Below are 26,315 nucleotides of genomic sequence, written 5' to 3' on the forward strand. Positions count from 1 at the left end.
TTTTCACATAAACACCCCTCAAAACTTTATTGATCTACAAAAACATCACAAGACGCATATATATTTATACAAAAATAAAAATCTAAGAAAGTAAAAACAGTTGCATACAGCAAGGAAGTGAACAGCAATATGGTCCATTAAAAGTGGGTTAGAATTATTAAATTCATCATATATTATATTAGGTCCCCTACTGTTCCAACCTCTTGAAAATGCATTAAAAGTGCTGCGGATTGTACATGCATGGCGTGATCACTATTGATTTGCATATTAACTTGCTCAGCCATTCATTCTATCACTTCAGACTAAATTCATGATTGTGAGACACAGGTTTAAAAAAAAAGAGTACAAAAGATGTTTTAAAATCCACTTGTTTGCTCTCTTTTTTGCTAAATTGTCATTCAGAAATAAATGTGATAGACATTCAACACCGTTCAGAAGTCTGGAGTCTGGGATTTTTATAGTTTTGTATGAAGTCTGACCAAAGTTGCATTTATTTGATTAAAATTACAATACAAACAAACAAGCACACTGTGATAATGTGAAATATCAGTATGATTTTAATTCATCTTTTTTATTGTAATATATGTGAAACGTAATTTATTTCTGTGATGAAGTTTCAGCATCATTACTCCAAGAAAAATGTCTTATTACTATTATTTCTAATTACTATTATTGTTGAAGACATTCTTCTCTTGTAGCGCAGAAACCCCAAAAATCCAAACAGAAGGACAGGATATTTTCAGAATAGTAATTTTTCTTAACAATGTAAACAAGTCCTTGCTCTTTGATTTATTTAATGCATCTTTGTCAAATAAAAGTGTAAACTTTATTTTGTTTATAAAATGAAGTAATAATCTAAAACATTTTGACCTCAAACGTTTGAACGGCGATGAATAGCTCATAAACACGAGAGCTGACAGCTAACACAGAATGTTTTGTTTCATACTAAAAAAAAAAAAAGAAGATGCTTCTTTTCCAACAGACATTCTCATCTCCTATATTTGTACATTCACTTTCTTTCTCTCTGCTTTTTCTTCAAGCAACTTTGGTCACTGGGCCATCTGGACGACCACTGCCTTCCAGGCCTTTTCTTTGTCGAAATCCCTTAATGTGCCATTTGATGCCAGCTGCTTTAAGAAAAAAAGGGGAGGATGTCAAACAAATGACCCAATAATCGTCCCGTCTTTCTTTGATAATCCCACAATGTGTGCTTTCACAGAATTAAAGCAGCGGATCACAATACAGTTCTCAATTGATTAATCTCACACATGAGCATATAGAGTAGACCATTTCAATGTGCTCATGACATTGGCCCATGAACATTTCCAGCTTGTTATCAAACTCTTTCATAACTGTAACAAGAGTAATTCAATCATAACTAAATGTTAAAACAGCCATCATAACATTATTTATTAATATGTGGCTCTTTTTGGTTTCTATGTAGCTATCGAAATTAAAAATGTAAAACAGGAAATACATTGGGACTATTGTTTTTGTTTACATCCCTCAAAATGGTCTATAGCACTCATAGTACATACACTTTCTGTACTCTTAAATTGACTTGTCAGTCATTTACTGGGCTCTATGTTTGAGTGTTTACCTCACAGTGTTTTTTGCGCAGTGTGTCCCATTCGTTAGCACCCATGCGGACCTGGCTCTTGTAGGAAGCACACTGTATAATAGTGGCTAAAGTCAGCACCGCTGGCACCAGCAGCAGCAGCATCAGGACCAACAGCAGGATGTCATACGACTGCTGCATGGACAACATACATTCATAAACTTAATATACATCAAAGATTGATGTAAAGGTTAAAAAAGTATCAAAATTTGTCATTTAAAGAGTTAATTCCATTGCCTTATTCTGTGGAACTGCATGAGTTTTGTTATAATAACTAAAACTAAAATAAAAAACTGAAAAAATATTTCTAGTCATTATAAATTTGAAAATAACAGTTTAAAACCGAAAAATTTAAATAATAATTCTGGGGCGACACCAACAATTCTGGAAGCGCTCAGCCAAAAATCAAAACTGGTTTCTTTGTAATAATTAATTCATTTTTCAAAAAAAATTTGAATTAGTTTTGTAAGACTTTTAAACATTTACTCAATATCATAAGTTATACTAATAAAAAAAAACGTACTTTTTTTTTCATTTAAACATTTTATTGACTGAACGAATGGAGTCATTATTTTACTAGCGCTACCATGACAGCACAGGAGCTCTATTGCAAGAAGCAGGAACAAATAGACTATACAGCAAGTTATTTTAGACAACAATGTTCTCTGCTGCTCTTGAGGTATGGTCAGTGCAACAACAAACTGTAAATTAAATTTTTGGCCAAGAATTCAGTGCATCCCTAAATAAAAAGCAGCAGCAACAACAACAACAGCAACAACAACAACAACAACAACAACAACAACAACAACAACAACAACAATAATAATAATAATAATAATAATAATAATAATTATTATTATTATTATTATTATTATTATTATAATTATTATTATTATTATTAATAATAATAATACAGTTAAAGAATTGGACTTGTGATACAAAAGGTTTCAACCCCCGGGAGGGTGTGTTCAAAGATGTGAGTTGCTTTGGATAAAAGCATTTGTTAAATGTAACTGATGCCTTATTCTGCACGATTATATTTTAGATAAGTCAAACAAATGTGTTTTTATGATTTCATTTATGAATTATGAGACTTGTTTCACTGGTCCAAGTAATGGATTGATTTCTGCTGATGAGTTTGCTATCAATCGATTTTTATCTTGCAGACTTCAGCATGATTGCCATGTTCATATTTGCAAAAAAATAAATAAATAAAATAAAACAGACCCACTAATTGATCCATGTTCAAAAACGTATTAATAATGACAAGATTCACATTTTTTCTATGCACTATTCCTTTAAGGTGTCAGCCAGAAAAGGTCAAACTCTGACATATTTGAACTAATTTGATTTGGTGCACAGAAATGACTCACCTTGGCTAATGCTACTTCGTGCAGAAAGATCTCAATAAAACTAATCACACTGCTGGATAAGAATGCAGAGGCCGAGAAGAGCAGTGGTGAAGTCACACTATTTATAGCAATCAGCATTTCCACCTACAGCAGACAAAAACAAGAAGGCAGACCATCAATAGAAAGAGAAATAGCGAAAGCTACAGTTGAAGTCAGAATTATAAGGCCTCTTTTATATTTTTTCTCCAATTTCTGTTTAATGGAAATCTATTTGTTCAACACATTTCTAAACACAATGGTTTTAATAACTTATTTCTAATAACTGATTTCTTTTATCTTTGCCGTGATGACAGCACATAATATTTTACTAGATATTTTTCCAGATATTAGTATTCAGCTTGTGCAACTTAAAGATTTAACCAGGGTAATTAAGCAAGTTTGGGTAATTAGGCAAGTCATTGCATAACAGCGGTTCGTTCTGTAGACAATCGGGGAAAATGCTTAAGAGGGCTAATAATTTTAACAGTAAAATGTTTTTTTTTTTTTTTAATAAAAACTCATTTTATTCTAGCCTAAATAAAGCAAATAAGACTTTATCCAGGAGGAAAAAAATATTATAGGAAATACTGTGAAAAATCTCTTGCTCTGTTAAACATCATTTGGGAATTTTTTATACTTTATTAATGCAATTTTTTCATACATTTGTACAAAACAGAAAACAAATAGTCAACAACAACAAAAAACTAAACAAACAAAAAAACAAACAAACAAACATACCCAAAACTAATTTCCAGACATGTCTGCTACCATAAAACTCCTCAAGCATCATACAAATGCAGAGCAAGTGTATGTATATGGTGCATACACAACACCAATACAGTAATTATAAATAAAATAAATTTAGTAAAAAATGTAAAAAGGAAAATATAAAAAGATATACGATACACATTAAAAGAGAACAATTCAATGTGTAATATTTGGAAGGTTCTGTATACCTTTATTACAAGCAAGCTCATTGTGAAAGGCATCGCAAGGTTACAGTGACAGGAAAGTGGAAAGAAAAAATGTTGGGGGGGGGGGGTGTCTTTGTGCGGGGGACCTTTTGCGATTCTACGGGATTAAATATCCCCCTGCTCTAAGAATTGAAAATTGTTAACATGTAAGAAAGGGTGACCATGTTTCAAAAAAATACATTTTGAACCTTTGTTCTAATTCACTGAGAGTGCATTTGATTGTTTAACCTGGTTAAAATACATCCTGTCTTTGATCCATCTACTACTATGGGGGTTCAGATTTTTTTTCCAATAGACAAGAATTAAACGCCTAACCCAGTGGTCACCAAACTTGTTCCTGGAGGGCCGGTGCCCTGCAGATTTTAGCTCCAACCCTAATCAAACACACCTGAACAAGCTAATCAAGGTATGACTAGGTATACTTGAAACATCCAAGCAGGTGTGTTGAGGCAAGATGGAGCTAAACCCTGCAGGGACACCGGCCCTCCAGGACCAGGATTGGTGACCCCTGGCCTAACCAATATTGTGGTAAAACCAATAACTCTACATATTTCTTCTTCAAGCACAATATTTCCGGGGCTGGTTCCAAAAAATGCCAACAGGGGTTCAGGTTTAATAAGAAAATCAAACATAACTAAACTGTTAAAAAAATATTTTCCAAAACCTGGGTAGAACCAAAATTAGCAAATATTTGAAAAAGGAAAAAATTAGAGGGCTAATCATTTTGACTTCAACTGTGAATGAATGAGAAAGGTGAACATGCTCCAGGGACGTTCGATTGCACTGCTCATAATTGCTGGAGAGAGATCCTGATGGAGACTCACCAGACTTTTGCTGGGATTTTCTGCCACCACATGGCTGGCGATGGCACTGGGGAAACACTGTATCACATAAGAAAGAAAAAATGAACCACGCTGGTTACAATAATCAGTTCTAGTATTTAATAAAATGAACCAATCTCACCGCTGCCAGAATCCAGAAGAAGGTAACAGAAAGGTAAGGCTCTGGGAGAAGAGCGCCCAAATTGAGGGCAATAATTCCTCCAAAAACTGCAGCGATGCCCACTATGAGCTCAATTACCTATGTTGGAGAAACAGTGTGAATATACAGTGACGAAACACACACACACACACACACACACACACACACGTAATCTCATTTGTAGGCGACTCACGGCGAAGGCCTTGAAAAGACGAGTGGGGAACGATGTTTGGGTCACAATCATTGGGCCTTCAGACACCGGCTGGAGAAAAAGATGGATGAGAGCAATGAGGAAAAGAGGGAGAGCATGTAAAATGTAAACTGCATAAGCTGCAGACAATTATTGTAAATCATAGACATTTCGCATGGCGATGATATCTTGCTTTAGTTGGAATCTAGGAAGCAGCATCAAAATATTATGCAATTATTATGCAAATTGTACATTGAAGCTGACATAACTTGTAACATAAACATTAATAAAATTAATATATAATTCTGAGGAATCTTTGAAATATTAAAGGCTAAAGTTAATTTATTAAAAACACTAAACCAAATAAACTAAAACTAGAGAAATATAAAAATGACAAAAAACATTTAGCATAATGATTTTTTCCCCCCAAAATCACAAATGAGTGTATGTTTCATGCAGAATCAGTGATCTAAATAATAACACACACAAAAAAGAAGAAAATAAGAAACTAACATTAGTGGCAACTAAAGTTAAAGTTGAAGTACTACATTTTCTTAAATGAAACAAATTAATAAAAATGAACTGACAAAAGAACATTTATCAATGTTCACAACAATTCAATGAATTGGTTGTGGATAAATTTGGAGTAAACTGAAGATGAAAACATTTGCTGAAAATGTTCTCTGTTAAGTATTTCTGCGATCTTGCTAACAACATCTCGTTGTGACATCTTGCATGGTTCAGAGGGATGTCAATAACTGCAAGTTACGCCTCTAACTTAATACAAGTTATGCCCCTTCATCCGTCTTGCATTCCACAAACACTCAATTCAACCAGACCACACCTACCACCATGCTTTGCATCTCACAGCTGTGTCAGTGTAATTAATGTCCAATACTTGTATAAAATCACATTTACTGTTTCATGTAGAGTTAGATTAAGAAATCTTACAAATCTTACAAAAACAAATTTGCAGATATGTATAAACAATTTTCACAACCAAAATTCATTATTACCTCAGTTAAAATACTGGTTATTTCCAGATTTGTAACCACAGGTCAAAATTAGAGTAGCACTGCAGTCTACACTCATAAAAATAGTCAAAAAATGGATTAATCAGTACATTATATACTATTAATAATCCATGAATACAGACCTTGCTGTGACTGCAGCAGTTGTCCACTGAACGTGCTGACAGAATAACAGTACTGGCGGTGAGCACTTCCAGCACAATAAGCAGGAGCAGGTTAAAGTTAATCTTTAAAGGATCAGACAGCAGTAACTGTTATAACAGCTCACATTTAGTTCAACAGATCAGAACAAGTATATAACATGAACCTTATCAATTCATCTTAAAAACTTGTATTGATATTAGCATAAGCCACTAGCCACTTGAGCCATTTCATTTTGATGTTACCACCCTTTTTTAGATTACCTGACACCCATTTTAGGGGTATGAGAGTTGTGTGTGATGTTCTTACATTGATGGCTGAAGGACTGATGGCCAGTTTACAGCCAAACCACACCAGACACGTGGTTGTCACAGCAAAGGAAGACACATAGACCAGTTGAAAGTCTGAGACCTGGAAACATAAAACAGTATGTGTAGAAAAGTCCTTCTGCATTTATCTGCTAGATATAAAATCTACAGAAAGACACATCATCAATACATATAGAAATAAAAACTGCATTTTTAAGCTCTATTAACTGAAGACATAATTGATGAACAGTGTTTAAAATGTATATTCATTTGTTTTATAGAATTCATGTAAATTGTAAAAGCATATTAATATTAATTTACCTATATTAAACAATCTTTTTTTAAGAAACAGACATGAACTCACTTCATGTTTAAGCATTTTATATTTCTCAGTTTTTTTACATACAAAGAATTCATTTCTATTATCAAATGAATTACTAAACATTCTGAAGCATTACACCTTTGGATAAGAAGAGAAGAGTATCAAAGGAGGGCTTGAAATCTGTCAGGTTTTCTTAAGCTTTTTAAAAGAAGATTTAAAAGAAGAATAAAATAATCTTGGACTTTGAATGACATGGGTGAGTAAAATTATGACAACTGTGGTTGTTAAGTCATCATTTTCAGTTAGAGATAAGTCATAATTTATAGGAAAACTAAACCCTCATTCAACTAAGCAAGACAACAAGATCGGCAAGGCAAGACAAGGAAATACTCACTTACTATTTAACAAGACTCAGCAAAGAGAGTATCTGAATGAGCTGTCTTTATAGTCATAGTAATCAGTACATCGTGAGCTTCCAGCTGTGTGTGTGTGTGTGTGTGTGTGTGTGTGTGTGTTTGTGTGTGTGGGTGTGTGTATAATCTGGGAGAATAAGGAACTGGTGTGTGAGTGAAGTGCATGATGGTATCTGTAGCTCATCCCCTATTTTGTATTACTGTTAATCGTCTACAGTTATTTCTACTGTAACTTGTTTAGTGTGAATTGTATTGCAAGGATATATTTACATGTTTGCACTGAGTAGTGAGAGGCACTTAATCCTATTGCACATGTATACTATGTACATTGTATACATGTACAGTCGCAATAACAACAAACTTCAGCTAGCACACAATGCAGCTGCCAGAGTTCTTACCAGGTCTAGGAAATGATCATATCACCTCTATTTTATCATCCTTACACTGGCTGCCTGTTAAGTTTCGTATTGATAAGGAAACATTACTTTTTACCTATAAATTTTTAAATAACCTTGCTTTTGTTTATTTAACCAACCTTCTGTCTCGCTACAATCCAACCCACTCTTTAAGATTTCAAAACTCAGGGTTTCTGGTAGTACCTAGCAAAGTCGAGTAAAGGAGGTCGAGCCTTCTCATTTATGGCTCCTAAACTCTGGAATAGCCTTTCTGATAAGAGGCTCAGACATACTCTCGCAGTTAAAAACTAGATTAAAGACCTAGTGCTATGATACTATTTTGCATCTCATTTATATACACTATGAACAGCAGCCATTCTAATTATTCTCTTTATTCACTATTTCCACCTAGGGATACTCATGCCGATCCCCCAGAGACTATGCAGTGTCACTGATGCGATCCAAGACCCGGGGTAACATGACCTCAAGGTTCCTATAATCCTGGACCAGGCCCTATCCTGAGCAGCTGCTGTGGTGGTCTTGGAGGAGTGGAGAGCATGTGACTGATTCCTGTGATGCCACAGGAAAAAATAAGTCTTCCCTGTAGTCCAGCTTCTCCAGCCTCCAGCACCTAGACTGCAGCTCTGCACAAGATGTTTGGCCATAGGAGAAATGGTCATGCCCAACTGAGCCTGGTTTCTCTTTCGAAGTTTTTTAATTCTTCACTTTCGCCAATTGGTGAAGTTTTTTCCTCGCCGCTGTCGCCACTGGCTTGCATGGTTCAGGACCTGTAGAGCTGTGCATCGATGGATTTGCTCTTCAATGTTTGTACTCTCAGTATTAAATATATTAAACCACACTGAACTGAGCTAAACTGAACTAAACTAAACTTCAACTCTGAAAACTGTAGTGACACTGTTTCAATTTACTATAATCTTCTATGTGAAGCTGCTTTGACACAATCAACACTGTAAAAGCGCTATAGAAATAAAGGTGAATTGAATTGAGTCGAAATAAAAGGCATTCCATTCTGTTCTATTAAAGTGGCAGATTTGTATATATACACACACACACACACACACGCACACACACACACACACACACACACACACACACACACACACACATTTTTTTACTGTTTCTATATGTAACCCTGTTGAACTATCTATTTAAAGGTGCGATAGAGTGCATTGGTTTATAATGTTAAACTTTTCTCTGACAGTATGTATGTGGCTTAGTGTTGAAAAACTCTCCAGAATTGCTTTTTTATGCTCATTTATAGCCACGCAAATTACCCCAACACAGCAGTTTACATGTGCGTGTTGCCTCCTTACAAATGCATGAGGCAGATTTCACAATATACACTGACAAAACTGACAAAAGATACATTTAAACAGACTGTGTGCTTCCTCAGGGTGGCGCTGAATAAATGTTATAATCCACATAGTTTGGATTTTGTGTTCTGATGAGCTGTGAACACTCTGTGGCCATGGCCTACTTCACAAAACTGCTTCTTTTTAGTCTCCGGGTCTCCCCCTTTTTCAAAATAAGAGTACCACATACATAGTATAGTCAATACTAACTAGTTCAAAATATGGATAATAATTTTATTGTTGTAATCTCACTAGAAAATGTTGTGGCCAAACAAACAGATTATTATATAATAATAAACATCAGAGCTGCTGTTTTGTTCCGAATTACCTGTTTTCACTGGGATTTTACACAGGATTTAGATGGGAATGAGGAAACAGTGGTGTTTGTGGATCACGGTATGCTTATGTCTTATTATTCATCTATGCATAGATATATCCAGATTTTCATTCAATGGCTCCTTGAGGTAGACAGAGTTCATTTCTCTGTACTTACTGAAAAAAAACAATGGTTCACTTACTGCGACTTGTCTGTTCTTGGCAATGGCGAAGCTCACCACTGCTGCTGGTATACTCTGCAAGCCAAAAGCAAACACATACACGAATGTCAGTCTGACAAATGGCCCTATGAATCCTTCCCGAACAAACCCAAGGTGAAACACTCACAGATCCAGCAGTACAGCGCAGGTAATCCATTGCAGCAGGAAACACATTACCCATGTAGAGCGAGAAAGCCGACGCTATCAGCAAGCTGCTCTGAGGGTCAGATACAGATAGACACATTTAGACGACTGAGAAAATCAGTGTGCTAAGTCTGTCAGTCAAGGTGGTGCAAATCTGCTTACCCCTACAACCACACTGTAAAGCCAGACTCTGTAGCTGAAGCAGGGATGTAGCGGGCCAGGCTGATCCAGCTGCAGGTCACTGGCTCTGACATCCACCGTGTAGCCGTCTCTCTCCAATCGCTCGCGCTCTAGATGCCGACTCAGCGTTCCTACACCGCTGTTTCTCTCCAGGGTGGACATCTGGGCATAGCTGAACACTTCCTGAGCCGATGCCTCCTCTCGCTGCATCCTCAAATCCATGAGGCACCCTAGAGACACAATCTGTTTAAATCGCATGTATCGACTTGGTGAGAAAAACTCACTGAAGGCAAACATTTATGAAGGAGGTAAAGTATATGGCTTACAGAGTATTGACAGACTGATGTGATCCTTTTAATGAAATTACCTCAGCATCCAAGCCTTAAATTAACATTCAACACATTTGACTTTACAAGGTCAACATTTCAAAGTCATCCAATCACAGACCTATATCTCAAAAAAAGACATCTGGTGTTTGTTCAAAATACTTATTCAATATGAGCTGAAACAACAATTATTAAGTGGTTTTCCGTGACAACTTAATTGTTATAAGTTCAATCCACTTAAATTTGTTAAACCTAATAAGTTAACTTAATTCCGTCATGTTGTCCGAGCATTTATTTACAGTGTAGCTACTATAATGCAATTACTTTTTATTACATGTGTTGATTTGCATTCCGGGCTTGCAACACCAATGTCATGCATTTGAATCTCTGAGAATAAAACAACTTTTTTGAGCGAAAGGGAATGCAAGTAATTTTGAATAAGCATCTGCCAATTGCATAAATGAAAATATATAAACTGATATTGGCATTATTTGTTAAAAAGCTAATTTTAAGGACCCTTGTGTTAAAGAATAAATCCAACCCAGCCACACTGTCAAACGTACCCCTATATACATTTCTGGAGAGTGCCAAATACATCGAAGGAGGTACTTTTTTTGTACCTCAGTTTTTGTTCTCGTGAGCCCACCAGAGGCCACTGTGTACACTCCTTGAGAACCCCCTTTTTTCCCTGTTTTTCTCGCGTAAATCCACCAGAGACCGCTGTCGACTGACTGACCCACCCTGCTCCTTCCCTAAACCTAACTGATAGTGTTTTCAAAAGCACCAATTGACCCGCCCACCTACTTCTCTAAACCCAACTAACAGTGTTTTCGAAAGCAATCCAGAAAAAGAAAAGCCCCAGCGGCAGCCTAATTTTCACCACATTTTCAGATTTTCCTACAATCTTACCCTGTTATTTACTTTTTTACTTGATTTTTTGGTGTGTTTTTGTCTAACCTGCCTTCTAAAACCATGCTTCATTAGACTCAAACCCTGTCATCGCGGTCAACTCCACTTCACGTTACAAGTCTGCTGATGTACATGACGAGACACTAGACAAACAGCTAGAAAGCTGTCCATACAGAGGTAAGCAGTCAGCTGGTAATCGCGAAAAAGAATGCATTCATACCACCTAGTAGCGTTTATTTTAAAGACAAAATGCAGCCATACACACCTCTGGCTACATAATTTGTGATCTCCAGAAATGTAGATAGGGCTACGTTTTCAGAATGAGCCTATGTTTGGTACCTTCAGTCTTTTGCAATGAAAAATCGAATTTACTGCACTTTATAAATGATGTGCAAACTACACAAACGGCACTCAAAATGTTTTTGCTACTTGTTCAAACGACTTATTTAAAATGAGCTGAATTATTACAATTCTTGAGTTTTTTTTGGGACAACTTAATAGTTTTACGTTTAAACTACTTATATTTGTAAAATCAAATAAACTAACTTAACCGAAACCTTGGGTTTTTTAAGTGAATATAATGCTTTGCTATAACCTTTCAGTGCTATATAAACTACCAATATCTTCCTCTTCAGAGCAAAAAAAGGAGAATATTTCTGGTCAACAATAAAGAAGTAAGATGCAATCAAAGTGAAAATATATGGAGCAAGTTAGAGAGCGATGCTCCAAAAATATAAGTGGTACTGGGCGATATGACTAAAACACCATATCAAGATATAACCCTGGTAAAGTTATTTTCTGTCATAGTTTTAGTTTTTCTGTCAATTCTATCAATTACGAGTTTATATACATTGACACATGGAATAGACTTGCTTTTTATATGTGTTTATTTTCTCACTTTATTTAGAACTTCATGGCAAGTATAATATTTTTAAAAATAAATCCAAAACATATTCAAAACTAATGATTACAGGCCAAACATAAAATATTGCAAAGTAAGATGCAAAATGTAAACATTGTGCTTTCAAGATTGCAAATTTCTCACAATGCTGTTATGCACATTTCTGTCTGCATCCCCTTAATGGTGTGTAATATTGCGCTTGTGTAAATGATGAAAAGGTATTACCAAATAAAATATGTTTTACACAATAACAAAATTATGATAGAGCTTAATAAGAAACAACAGTTTTTTTTTATTTTGTCCATATAATAAATAACCCCAAACCCCAAAAAAAGTTTGGACAGTATGGAAAACGCAAATAAAAAAGAAAGTAGTAATTTCTGAATTTGTATTTCATTGCAGACAATACAACAAACATTATATATTATGTTCCTCATGATTTTCTATAGTTTTTTTTTTAATTAACACATTCCAATTTTGGTTCTTTCAACACATTTCAGAAAATTTGGAACAGTAAAACATTTACCACTTTGTAATTTGTGCAGAATGTGGTTTTGCATTGTCTTGTTAAAATATGCATGGTCAACCCTGAAAAAGAATATAGCATATTGTGCTCCAAAATGTATTTGTACGTTTAAGCATTAATGGTGGCATCACAGAAGTGCAAGTTACCTTTGCCAAAGGCACTGACACAACTCCATACCATAACAGACACTGACTTTTGGATCTTGTTGCTGGTAACAGTCTGGATGATCCTTGTCTTCTTTGGTCTGGAGCACACAGCATTCATTTCTCCCAGAAAATACCTGAAATACTGATTCATCTGTTCACAGTACATGTTGCCACTGTGTGATGGTCCATCCCAGTTGCCTCCGAGCCCAGAGAAGTCGACGACACTTCTGACACTGCTAACATAGGGTGTCCTTTTGGCACAGAACAGATTTAACAGGCATTTGTGGATGTATGTATTGTGGTACATGAAAAAGGTTTGCCAAAGTAGTCCCAAGCCCATGTGGTGATATCACTTATGGATGAATGAGAATTCTTGATGCAGTTCCGCCTGAGAGATTGGTGTTTTTGTTGTCACATTTTGCGCTTTAAAAAACACCACACTTTTTCTATTGGAGACAGGACGGGACTGCAGACGGGACAGTCAAGTACTTGTATCTTAGAACCCATGTGGTGATATTGCTTTTAGATAAATGAGGATTGTTGATGCAGTGCAGTCTGAGGAATCAGAAATCATGGTAGTTCAGTTTAGGCAATCCCCCTTGTCCTTTACGCACTGAAATTCCTTCAGATTCTCACATTTTTACTGGTGATTGTTGGCTTATCTTTGTTCCTAAAGGACTAGATCTTTCTTGGATGCTACTTTTTTTTACCAAATCATAATTACAATCCCCTGTTGATATCATAGTTTACCTATTGTACCTAATTACTATCCCTATATTACTCCTGTCCCAACTTTTTTGAAATCCAAAATTGGAATACATGTTAATGGGGGGGGTGGGGTGTGGTCGACAATAAAAATCACAAGGAACACAGTAAATAATGTTTGTCATTTTGTCTGCAAGTCACAGTAAATCTAAAAATCACTACTTTTCTTGTTTACTTTTTTTGTTTGCGTTTTCCATACTGTCCAAACTTTTACTGATTTGGGGTTGTACATTACAGCCTTATAAGTGTACTAAAAACCTTTTTTGTCCCACTTTATATTAAGTGTCCTTAACTACTATGTACTTTCATAAAAAAATAAATAAATACAATGTACTTACTGTGTTTATCATGTATTTGAGAACACGTGGTGCTTTTGAGTTGGGATAGGGGTTGGGTTATGGACAGGTTTGGTGGCATGGGTAGGTTTAAGGGTGGGTTAAGGTGTAAGGGATGGTCAACAGTGTATTTACAAATGTAATTACAAAAGTTAATTACAGATGTAAATACATACATGTACTTAATCAAGCATAAGTACATAGTAAATACGTGTACAATAAGTACATTGTAACAAACTATTAATTTCTATGTAAATACATATTAATTAAGGCCACTTAATATAAAGTGGGACCAACCTTTTATTGCATTGCCAAAAATGAACAAATGAGACTACAATATAACCTCAGTGCCATAATAAGTATATTTCACTCTCCAGGGTAAAAAAAAAAAGAAAAGAAAATATTTCTGGTCAACACTATAAAAAATAAAACGCGATCAAACAGCTCCCTCGTGAAAACCCACACACACAATGAATATAAAGCACTTACAATGTATTACGTAAACAGCCACAGGAACACAACGCAATAAAGAGGATGCAGTGCCCAAATAATGCATGGAGGCAATGATTCATAAAAAGTTGGTAAACGCACCGGGTCCTCCCTCATCCTCTACTCTGCAACTTTATTCTGAGCCCCAATTCCTTCCCTCCGTTCATTCATCTTATCTCTCCAGTCCTCTTTATCTTAATCTCCTCTTCCCACTCACCTGCCTCCAGCTTCAACACACCGTTTATTTCAGTTTAGCCCACCTGTTCCCCTGCTCCCGAGGAAGTCTAAGGTTTTAGTTGTACTTTATCTTTGTCTTCTTCCTCTTGTTCTCCTCTTTTCTCTCTGTCCCCTTCACTCCAATTCAATAAAAAACTTTTTGGATCGTTTCGAAAGCCTGGAACAGAAAGTTGAGCGCGTTGCCCTGCCAGCCAGTTTTAGCCAGTGAATGCAAATGGAGCGGAGAGATGGGGCTCAGATCAGGGGCTCTTACTCAATGAGAGAACTCACACATAAATCAACACCCCCTCGCTGCCATACACACAAAAACGCACACAGAGAAAGAATGCTCACAACCTAGGAGGAGGATTCCCATGTGCACACACTAACAGACACCCACAAATGATCATTTGCTTCATAGAAGTTCTTGTACTTGAAGAATATTTGTAATGTTTGCAAAGGAAGAGCACTCCAGTATGGATTTATTGGAGATGCAGTATAGTAAAACCGGTTGTAAAAATGCAACTATTATAACTACAAATACAGGGTAGTAACTGTTTTCTAGTTTAATATTTGTGGAAACTGTAAAAAATGATTTACAACATTATTTGCATAAAAAAATTGTAAACTTTTGGCTATAAAAAAAAAAGATATTAAGACTTCTTTTCACATAATCCCATATAAGGGCTTCTACAAAAATGTTGATGTTACATATTGCTATGGTGCATGTGCATTTACAGGACCTTGTTATGCATTTTCTCAAAACTTGTATTTAAACAGACACCCACAAATGATTATTTTCTTCATAAGAGTTTGTGTACTTGAAGAATATTTAAGAAATGTTAAAGTTTGTTAAGGAAGTGCACTCCAAGAAAGAATTTATTCAGTTAATCCTGTTCTAAAAGCTTTATTACAGGTTCAAATACAGGGTAGTGACTGTTTTCAATTTTAATATTTGTTAAAACTGTGAAAAATGCAATTATCTTAATTTTTTGAGAGGGAGATTTTTTCAACAATATTTATGTAAAACATTACTGTATAAATCATTTGGTTATAAAAATGCCATAAAAATAAGATATAAGCACATCTTTCCACAGATAATACTTTGCAAGGGATTCCACAAAAATATTGATAATACATATTGCTATAGAGCATTTGCATTTACAGGACATTGTTGTGAATTTGCTCAACACTTTTATTCAAACAGACACTCACAAATTATTATTTCTTGTACTTGAAGAATATTTAAGAATTTTTAATGTTTATTAAGAAAGAGGAGTGCAAGGATGGATTTATTGGAGATGCTGAACAGTAAATTCAGTTCTAAAAACCTTATTGCAATTTCAAATACAAGGTAGTAACTGTTTTCTAGTTTAATATTTCTGGAAACTGTTAAAAAAAATCTTCAGTTTTTTTTTAATTAGGAAGATTTTTTCAACATTATTTTTGTAAAATAAATCACAAAACATTTGGTTATAAAATGTCATAAAAATAAGATATTAAGACTTCTATCCACATCTAATCTATAGAAAGGTTTCCACGAAAGTATTGATATTAAATATTGCTATACTGCATTTGCATTTACAGGACATTATTATGCATTTGCTCAACACTTTTATTCAAATATTGTTATTATATTTGTAAGTAAAAAATTTTAATTCATTTGTTTCATTCATTCATTTTCTTTCGGCTTAGTCCCTTTAATCATCAAGGGTCGCTACAGCAAAATAAACCACTAACTTTTCCGGCATATGTTTTACGCAAAGGATCCCTTTCCAGCTGCAACCCATGACTGGAAAACACCTAGTGTATACACACTCACACACACATCTACTATGGCCAATTCAGTTTCAGTCAATAGTTCAATTCACCTTTACCCTATGTCTTTGGACTGTGTGGGAAACCGGAGCACCAGGAGGAAGCCCATGCCAACATGGGGAAAACATGCAAACTCAGAAATGCCAACTGACCCAGCCGTGACTCGAACCAGCGACCTTCTTGCTGTGAGGCGACAGACTGAAACTAAGCCACCGTGTTGCCCTAACTGTTTACACCAGGGGTGTCCAAACTCAGCCCTGAAGTGCCGGTGTCCTGCATATTTTAGTTCCAACCCCAATTAGACACACCTGAAACAGCTAATCAAGCTCTTTCTAGGTATACTAGAAACTTGCAGGCAGGTGTGTTGAAAGACGTTGGAGCTAAACTATGCAGGACACCGGCCCTCCAGGACTGAGTTTGGGCACCGCTGGTTTACACCAATTGAAAATAACATGAAATGTTTCCACATGCACCAAATGAGCCGTGGAAGAATGATTTCTGAAGAATCCTGCGACACTGAAAGTGAAATGCCTTCATCTTTGTCATCACAACATTACATTACATTTTAAAATATGTCGCTTTAAAAGAGCATTTAAAGTGTAATATTTTGAAAATATTGCTGTAGTATATTATGAATCAAATACATAGATGATTAGTGAGCATCAAACACCTAAAAACATTTAAAATTCCGATCTGCTACTGGTCTTTTGAGCTGGTGCTGAATAAAGCAACAAACAAGATACAAACACCCATTTCTTGCATAACAAGTTCAAAGCTGTGCAATCCTGCACTTTGCTCTGGGCTCCTCCCTCCAGGGCCCCCGTTTTCCTGGGGTGAACAAAACACACCAGAAATTTGGGACATCCCACCGGGCTTCTGAAGTTTGCAGCCAGTGTGCTCATAAACACAAGCTCTTCAGTTCTACCCACGTTCATTACATCTTTTGAAAAGATACACCCCAGACCATTTCAGAATCACAAATGCAACAGTGTAGATGACCATCTTCCTGTATAAAAGAGATGAATAAGAGCAGAGCGAAAATGCTCATGGACATATTTGTTCACAGCATTGAAACTGTTCAAAAGTGTCCTTGAAAGGCAGTATCCATGGATACCTTTTAAACAGCCCCCCTTCCACTGGCTAGTCACCACACTTCAGTGCCCTCTGAATATGCTCTACACAGAGATCACACGCTCATGTGGACACGTACACACACACCGAGGGCAAGCCAAACCACTGAAATCCCTGCAGAAGCATTATTGATTCACTATAAAGCAGCTTTCAGCAGTCATTCCAGAGGGTTTATGAGGCAAAGACAGAAAGAGTGTAAAGTTTGTGAGCTGTAGCAAAGAGAAACTCAAATGTTTCTTTATTATTTTTTACCTAAATCATTAGTGTCCAAATGGGAGAGCACGCACAGCATACCCAGCAAGCATTTTATGTTTTTAAAAGATGTCTAATAGACGTCGAAACAGTCGTCCTGACTAAAAAAAGATGAAATTTGGGCTGTCAGTGTAAATCTAATAGACGTCAAAGGCCAAATCTAGACTATTCATTAAGTAAACAGAAATGAATGACTACACATATAAAGTTTGTCTAATCTGTCTATTTGACGACTGGTCTAGTTTTGGGCTATTCTTAGATGTCTTTTAGAATTTCACTGACAGCCTAAGTTTAGCCAAGCTGTCAACGTTTAGATGTCTATTAGACGTCAGTTAAACACAAAATTGTTTGCTGGGTATGATCTCATATTAACCTGAAGCTTTTATCAAGATATGTGCTATTACAGTATCACCATTTTTCACATAGGCTGAAAAAAGGTTTTTTAGCAGGTTTAATAACAGAAAGAACTGTATATTATGTTCGTATAATGCTGTTTTGTGTATAAATGCATAAGAATTATAAATTGGTAAGATAGGTAAGATACTGATAGTGATAGTTCACCCAAAAATGAATATTTACTCACAATTTACTTACCCTTGAGTGGTTTCAAATCTTTATCAATTTATTTCTTCAGTTCAACACAAGAATATATTTTAGAAAAAGCTGAAAATGTGTTACCATTGACTTCTACAGTAGGAAAAACAAAACTTTAACAGAACAAAGAATCTCATAAAGGTTTTTAATGAGTAAAGGGAGAGTTTATACTTTTACATTTTGAATAGGAGTACCAAAGTGAAGAAAGCTGTTTAAACTCAATTGGTAAAAAAAAAATGATGTTAACGTCCTACAGGTATTGCTTGGGGATCAGTTTTCTTAAGAGCCAAGGTTATTTTGTGGGCTAAATGTTTCTTATACATTTTATATTACATATTACAATTTTGGATATTATATAACATTTTGTATCAGAATATTAAAGAAGAATGTGATTGGTGCCTGCTAAAGGCTATAATAATAATAATAATAATAATTATATATACATATATATATATATATATATATATATATATATATATATATATATATATATATATATATATATAACATATATAACATATATAACATGTTTTCTGTCCTTTTTGTGTTGAATTACTTAATTTTAAATCTTGCTTCATAGTATTGTCATTTAAAAAATGTAATTTAAACAACAATATTGAACAAGAAATTTACTAGCTGATTTAACAAGACATAATTTTGTTAAAGTAAAGCTTTAGTGTCACATTGAGTAAATTAGTAAATTAGAATCATTTTAATTAGAAGAACACAATACAAACATTTGAGTCAATTAGTTGCAAAGAAGTTAGACTGACATATTGAAACCATGTTTTATCTACAAATGTGCTTTGTGTTCATACAACATGTTCAAAGCAGTTCAGGTTTACTTGATTGGATTAGATGCATAAAGGCTGCCACGATTAAATCATGTTTATTCAACAATTTATTTTTTTGAGTGTATATGATTAGAGGACTTTTATTTTTGGCAGAACCATGCCTTTAACTAATGTGTATTGTTTAAAATGACTAGCCTTTTGATGTTCGATTCATGTTCGAAGCTGTTTTAGTGCCACTGACTCATATTTTTAACCACATTGTTTGATTGCAATCACTAGCATAACAAAAGCGTATGAATTTTCACAGAGTGTAATGTTTAGTTTTAGAAAATTTTCAAAGCATGTATCAAAATAAGATTTGTCATTAAAAATCATTCTATTTGCTGAACACACAGAGAACGTTGTGGCCAAATTAAAACTCAAAATCACCTCAGAGTGGATTAAAACATCTCCTACACATAGGTTGAGCCCTATGTGTGCACATGCCAGGCAATTTATAATTGCAGCAAACTGTTTAGAAGCAGTACAAGTGTCCAAGAAAATGTCTAAAATCTTTACACACATCGAACCCGAGACTGTTTTGATGCATGTCATTGATGAGAAGATGACAGGTGTTTACTGTATGATGACCGAAATAGATTGACATTGTACCTCAACGTCATGGGGACATTGCATATTGTTTGGAAATGAAAATCAGGTTGACATCAGAACTCAACATCAGGTCAACGTCAATGTCCAACATCCAACCTAAAATTAATCAAATATCAGCGTCTAATGATGTTACAGCTTGACGTTGTGTGGACGTTACCACGACGACGTCTATCAGACGTTAGATTTTGGGTGCCATACCTGATGAATAAATATCAGTATTTGACATCAATATGATGTTGGTTTAAGATGTTGGCTCGACGATGATGATGCCTGATGCCCTTCCAGCTGCAACCCAGTTCTGGGAAACACCTACACACACACAAACATACACTATGGCAAATTCAGTAAAAATATCAACGTCATTTGACGTCGTTATTGAATGTCAAAATAATATTGTCCTGGGACGCTGACTAGATGTTCAGTTTTGGTCACCTGTCATCACAACCTAATAAGTAATATTTACAACAGTTACTTTTACCCCACTTGCACAACATTTTTAGGCCAGTAATGGTTATTTTACCTAAGTATGCTTTTTCCAACGCAATCTCACGACAATTCGTAACTTTTTGATTTAGTGGCTAATTTGTATGAATTCGTATGATCTAATTTGTACAATTTAGTATAATTTGCTCATCACCAAATGATGGTTGGGGTCAGGGGTGGGGTTGGGTGCCACGCCTCCTTTTTAAATTCGTACATTTTTGTACGACTGACTGAATTAGCCACTAAACTGACAAAACGTAAAATACTTACGTTTCCTTGTGAGATCAGGCTGGATTTTTCAGTACTCTCTCCACCACTGCCTACAGCACACAATAGTTAAACATGTTTTTTTCCATAGTTTACTTTATAATTTGTAGTAAAAATGCTTAATTTTCCCTCTTAGTAAGGATGTTGATACTCAAAAAGAAGCTTCAAATATGTACATGTACACTTATATGAAATGACAGAAAGAATCAGTTGACCAATGCTAGTTCTTTTTAAAGTTGGATTTTACTCCTTCTCTCTTTTATTAATGTTATGAATTTGTGTGTCTATGACTCTCCAGTGAAGCTAATGCTAATATTTTTAGCTTCAAATATTTTACTTTAGCGATTAATGGTTCTAATCACTTTACAATAAGAATCCGATTCTGACTGCAGATCTTGAGTCAACATCACTGAAACACTACTTTACGACTCATTGAACATCATCTAGGCTAGACTAACCAAAACATTTAAGATACAAAATATTTTGTTTTACTGTATATGCATAATTTGTTGACCATTATCATTTATTTTCAAACATCTTGAATTTAACTGATTGTCCAGTATTTATGACATTTACAAGTTAAATGACTGTATTTGCAAATGGCTTTTCAACTGTTTTGCATAATACACATCTATTTTCTTGTCATAATTCACCAACACAGTTTATACAAGTAAATGATGAGTCTTCAAGTTTGCTTTAAAACAGTTCATTTCTTTGTAAAGCAATTGGTTTTATTTGGTGTATTATTTACAGAAATATCTTATTTAAACAAATGCTGTTAATTTACATCTTCATCCAAAATATTTGTAAACGTTTATTACAGTAGAATGATAAAGAATATAAAGTTTTTCAGCTGAAACCATGTTCCTTGGAGAGTCATAAAAGCAAACCAAAAGCAACTGGCACTCTGAATACAAAAGTGTCATGTCGTCATATGACAGGAAGCTAATAGTGAGAGTTTCTTGAACAAAAATAGTTTCAATTCATAAAATCATCAGAGTCACATCCCAGTAAATTTGTGCTGCTTTTATATGTTTGTTTGTCTGTTTTTTTACCCTTAAAGTGCTATTAGACATCGACCATTACCAAAAAGGACCACATTTTGGTTAATGTCTTTATTATTTTGTGAAAGAAAAAAAAGGATGAGTGAAATGACAAAAATGTCATTTTTGGATGAATATCCCTTTAACATTTGGTATTTTATATAATACTACTTAACAAAACACATAATTGTGTGTAACGACAGTATATGCTGTATCATAAATCATGCAGATCTACATTTAAGATAAACTAAAAGCATAATGGAGGGAATCTCAAACTAATCAGAAACGGATTTGAGATATATTAGCCAGCAAACATCATTTCATAAGCTCAGACCCTTTAGCCAAGCTCGTCCCCCATAAAAGAACAATGCTTCTCTTGTTCTTTTTCCATGTAATCCCTCTTTTTCACTTTTCTGACTACTGTATCCCTGTCTTCTTCACAGCATTTCTCTCAGTCACATCTGTTGTGCCCATAAACAATGTATAGTTTTTAGAGATCAGGTCTTTTTTTAACACAGCTCAAACAACTTGAGGGCTGAGTTGCACTGCAAAGTTGCAAGAAAAAAAAAAGATTTCTCAAGAAAGGAAGATAAATCTCAGAGCTGCCGAGTCAGCATTAAAATTCAGCAAGCAGGATTACAGTTATTAAACTCAATGGTGCATCTGTGGGTCACAGGTCTGTTCTGACAGCAGGGCCAAACGCTAAAGGCAGATGATGAAATGCAACCAACTATATAGCCATGCGTGTAATAACAAAATAAACAGGCTTATTTAAAGGTACAACATGTTGAGAAAATTATTGATATTTTATTTATTTTTAAAATTTTGTTAAAGGATTATAATCATTAATGTTTAAAGTAGAAGTAATTAAAATAATTCAAGGGTTATATTTCAGTATGTGTTGTATTTTACACCTTAGATAATTAAATTATAACTATTAATATATATGAAAAAATGCCTTCATTGACATATAATTAAAAATAATAATCATTTAAATATATATTTATCTTAAAGAAATTTTACACCATACACAATGTACTGTGTAACGTTACACAGTTTTATTGTTTTGACACTTATCTTATGTCTTTAAGAAATTAGATTTTATAATAATTATAATTATTAATATAATAAATGTGCCGATATACAGCCACATTGCACTGCTACGAGTGTGATATTGTTTATAAAACTGTTCTACAGCATAATCGTGTGCATAAAAACCATTTTGTATGAGGAACTACTTTTTTTACGCCATATATTCACATCTGCAGCTGACGTCAGAACAGCAGAAACCATTGCTACTTCACAAACATTACTTTAGAACTAGTATTTGAATGATTCTCTTGCATATTGTCTAAAATGATGACAAAACTGGTCATTTTGACGGACATTTTAAGATTATAAGGCTGAATGACATGAAATAACATCAACCTACAGAGATTTCACATTTCTTTATTGCAATCAGGAAATCACAGTAATTAACCCTGAAAAAGCCAAAGCAAAGCAAACACTGCCAGTTTCTATTCCATAAATACAGCACTACAACATATAAAAGAGACAGATCGATTAAAAAAATGTAACTTACCTGATTTATAATGATTTGCTCAGCTGTAGTTTGTAACTTATGTTGAAAAAACGCTGAGGAATTATGTAGTCTCTGTCGCCATCTTATGGATGAACGTCTTTGCTCTGGTCAGAAAGGCTGATGGTAGTCGATGCACTGAATAAATAAATATTTTAAAAATAGCCACTTTCTTTATGGATAAACTGCATAGTTGCAATCTAAGCAACTAGATTCTCAACTTAAAAAGTCTCAAAAGTACATTGTGTTGTCCAACAGCAGCAATATTTGTCAAACTGTAGTGTCCTCTGCTTGTCACTGTATGTGGGCGGATTAATACACAAGGGTTAAGAGCAGTGTTGCCAGATATAGCTGACTTTTTCCAGCCCAAAAGCTGTCCAAAACCCGTCAAAAATGCAAAATGTTGATTCTGAAAAAAATGTCAATTGTGAAAAAAATGATTGATAAAAGTGTCATGATAAACCACTGTGAGTTTAACTGCATGCGTGTACACACAAAGGGGAGTCAGATTTGTCGAGGGAGTCAGATTTTATTACAGCTTTCCTACTCTTCCTTTTGATCACCTCTCTGAAGTTGGGCTCACGGGGTTTGTGCTATGCATTGGTCACTACTAACTGGAGTAGGAGCACACAGTTATGTTTTGTGAAATAATATATATATATGCTTGAAAATACAAAAAAATAATATATATATATATATATATATATATATATATATATATATATATATATATATAAAACATATGCTTGAAAATACAAAAAAATAATATATATATATATATATTATTATTATTTTTTTTTTACAGACAAATAATGCAATAATTAGGTTATACAATATTAAAAAGCACATAAAAGTTATTTATAATAGCTAGACTAGAGCATCAAAACACTCTTCCTCTTCGGCCTGTTTTGTGCTATAAAAGGTTTTGATTTGGGTCAACACTCGATGTCCAGCACTCAAATGTGAATGAAAAGCAGGTCAAGAACCACTGCATTTAATTGCTTCTGAAATGCAAACAAACAGAAACGACAGACCTTCAGTCCATCAAAAAAAAATTATAAATAAATAAAATAAAATAAAAATGCTAAAATCCCAGCTCTGAAATATGACAAGAAGCACAAGTATTTTGTAGTAATCTTTATAAAGAACACTGATTGAGTCACCGAGAGACTTTATACACAAATGTCATTAGAGACACATCAGAACATATTGCAGGCACATTCTGAATCAGTCGTTTCAGTCAGGGGATTCACAGCTACAATTCTGCAACTCCATGCTGATAATTATTCATTTTCCCAGACAAAACAAACCCCCGCACACACTCACACAAACACACACATACACACGCGCACACACAAAGTCAATGCAAGACACGACAACAGCAACGAACCCCAAGCATGAAAAGACTTACATGCTCATCTACATTTACAACAGTAACAGTACTTCAAGAACACTTCTATTATACATTATTGTGGAAGTTTTAAGATGACAATGTTTTTACTATGTACATCTACTTACAGCTGGAGATCGTCGAGGGATTTCCGTCAGATATTTACATTGGCAGCCACGTTCTCTGCCCACAAATGGTTGCTGATAACAAGAGCGGTATCTGTACAAGAGGCATCGCTTCAATGCTCGAAAATACAAATCTAGGAAGCATATTTAGTCACATCTATTATCAGTGCTGACAATGTTTGAGTTGTTTGAACTTGTTCCTCTAAGCTAAAATGTGTCGTACCAAAAAAAAAAAAGAAAAAAAAAGAAAAAGAAAAAAGCATGACCTGCTTTCACTAACGATCATAATAATATTGCTTTTTGGGTCATGGCATTTTCTGCTGTGTTTCACCGTTCTGCTTTAAACTGAGTAAAAGGGTTAGTTCGCCACAAGATTAAAATTCTGTCATCTTCGCTCACCCTCGTGTCGCTCCAGACTCAAAAGAAAAGTGTTGATATTTCTAATGAAATCAGAGAGATTTCTGTATCTGTTCTTCAAACACCATGAAGCTTCAAACATATTTATTAAAGGGATTGTTTAACCAAAAATGAAAATGAAATCATGCTTCTTTCTTCTGTTGAACACAAAACAAGTCAGGGATGTCCAAACTCTGTCTTATAGGGCTGGTGTCCAAGTTCCAACTTCCTTCACCACATCTGCCTTAAAGTTTCTACTATACCTGGAAAAAGCTTGATTAGCTGTGCAGGTGTGTTTAATTGGGGTTGGAACTAAACTTTGCAGGACACCAACCCTGCAGGATGGAGTTTGGACACCCCTGACACACAGTAACAAAGAAAAATTTGTAATCAATGGCTGTTTTTTCCCCAAAATTCTTTAGTAAATTTTCCTTTGTGTTCAACAAAAGAAACTCACACCAGTTTGGAACAATTAGAGGGTGAGTTTTTCAGAAAAATAATTTTGGGGTGAATTATCCCTATTAAATGTTGATAAGCTTTCCTCTAACCAGTATTTTACAATGAAAAAGCATTTATTTTCCTTATTACGGTATGTTGTTTAAATATAATCTATAGATCTTTGTAGCTGCACCCTCTTCGAATGTTATCACTCGATTGAATGGGTGTTATCAGGGGTTATCAGCTGATAGATATGGGCCAGTAGGGGCCTTCTGCGCCTCCACGTGGTTAATCAGCTATACTAAAGCCTGGTTTATACTCGATGCGTCCGCTAGTTCGCTTGAATGTGTGCGGTGTATGTGACATCATCGCAGTGTTAGTGGATGTTCGCTTTGAGTGAGCGTGACATGATTTCGGCTGGCGGTGCACACTGCATTTTTTAAGACTCGAGCTAACAGTTCATGCGACGCTGAGTTTGATTTGAGTTAAATATGAACCACTGGAAAGGAATATTTGAACCTATTGGTTTACAATACACTAATGTACTAATATAATATACTTATATAATATACTATTATATAATGATGCCCTGTTTTTCTAAGCTTTATTGTTGATAATGGTCAGGAATGTTGGAACATTATTGGCTTTTTAGCATAAGTATAGGCCAGAAACTAGTCAGACGGACGTGTGAATTGTGGAGCTAAATCTTAATAACATCTGTATTTTTAAGTAAGTGTGTGTTTT

The 26,315-nt window shown here is 34.9% G+C and overlaps 1 protein-coding gene across 13 annotated transcripts; it reads right to left on the reverse strand.

The window, feature by feature from the left end:
• Positions 1 to 14,847, reverse strand: mlc1 (modulator of VRAC current 1). 13 transcript variants are annotated; one of them, XM_073929225.1, is made up of 12 exons: positions 14,655 to 14,847; positions 9,980 to 10,227; positions 9,801 to 9,890; positions 9,656 to 9,709; positions 6,636 to 6,737; positions 6,311 to 6,412; positions 5,158 to 5,226; positions 4,947 to 5,063; positions 4,808 to 4,864; positions 2,992 to 3,114; positions 1,601 to 1,753; positions 1 to 1,127 (listed from the first exon to the last, which is right to left on the reverse strand). In XM_073929225.1, exons 2-12 carry the CDS (start codon positions 10,217 to 10,219, stop codon positions 1,050 to 1,052), a joined length of 1,185 nt encoding a protein of 394 aa, XP_073785326.1. In that variant the 5' UTR covers positions 10,220 to 10,227; positions 14,655 to 14,847; the 3' UTR covers positions 1 to 1,049. The 13 variants fall into 13 exon arrangements, 12 of the variants coding, with proteins under 12 accessions (XP_073785326.1, XP_073785329.1, XP_017207423.1 ...); XM_073929228.1 differs by having other exon boundaries at positions 14,633 to 14,847; XM_017351934.3 differs by having other exon boundaries at positions 1 to 1,130; positions 14,633 to 14,847.
• Between the last annotated feature and the right edge of the window lie 11,468 nt (positions 14,848 to 26,315).

The sequence above is a fragment of the Danio rerio genome, chromosome 18, assembly GCF_049306965.1.
Source record: "Danio rerio strain Tuebingen ecotype United States chromosome 18, GRCz12tu, whole genome shotgun sequence".
Taxonomy (NCBI): domain Eukaryota; kingdom Metazoa; phylum Chordata; class Actinopteri; order Cypriniformes; family Danionidae; genus Danio; species Danio rerio.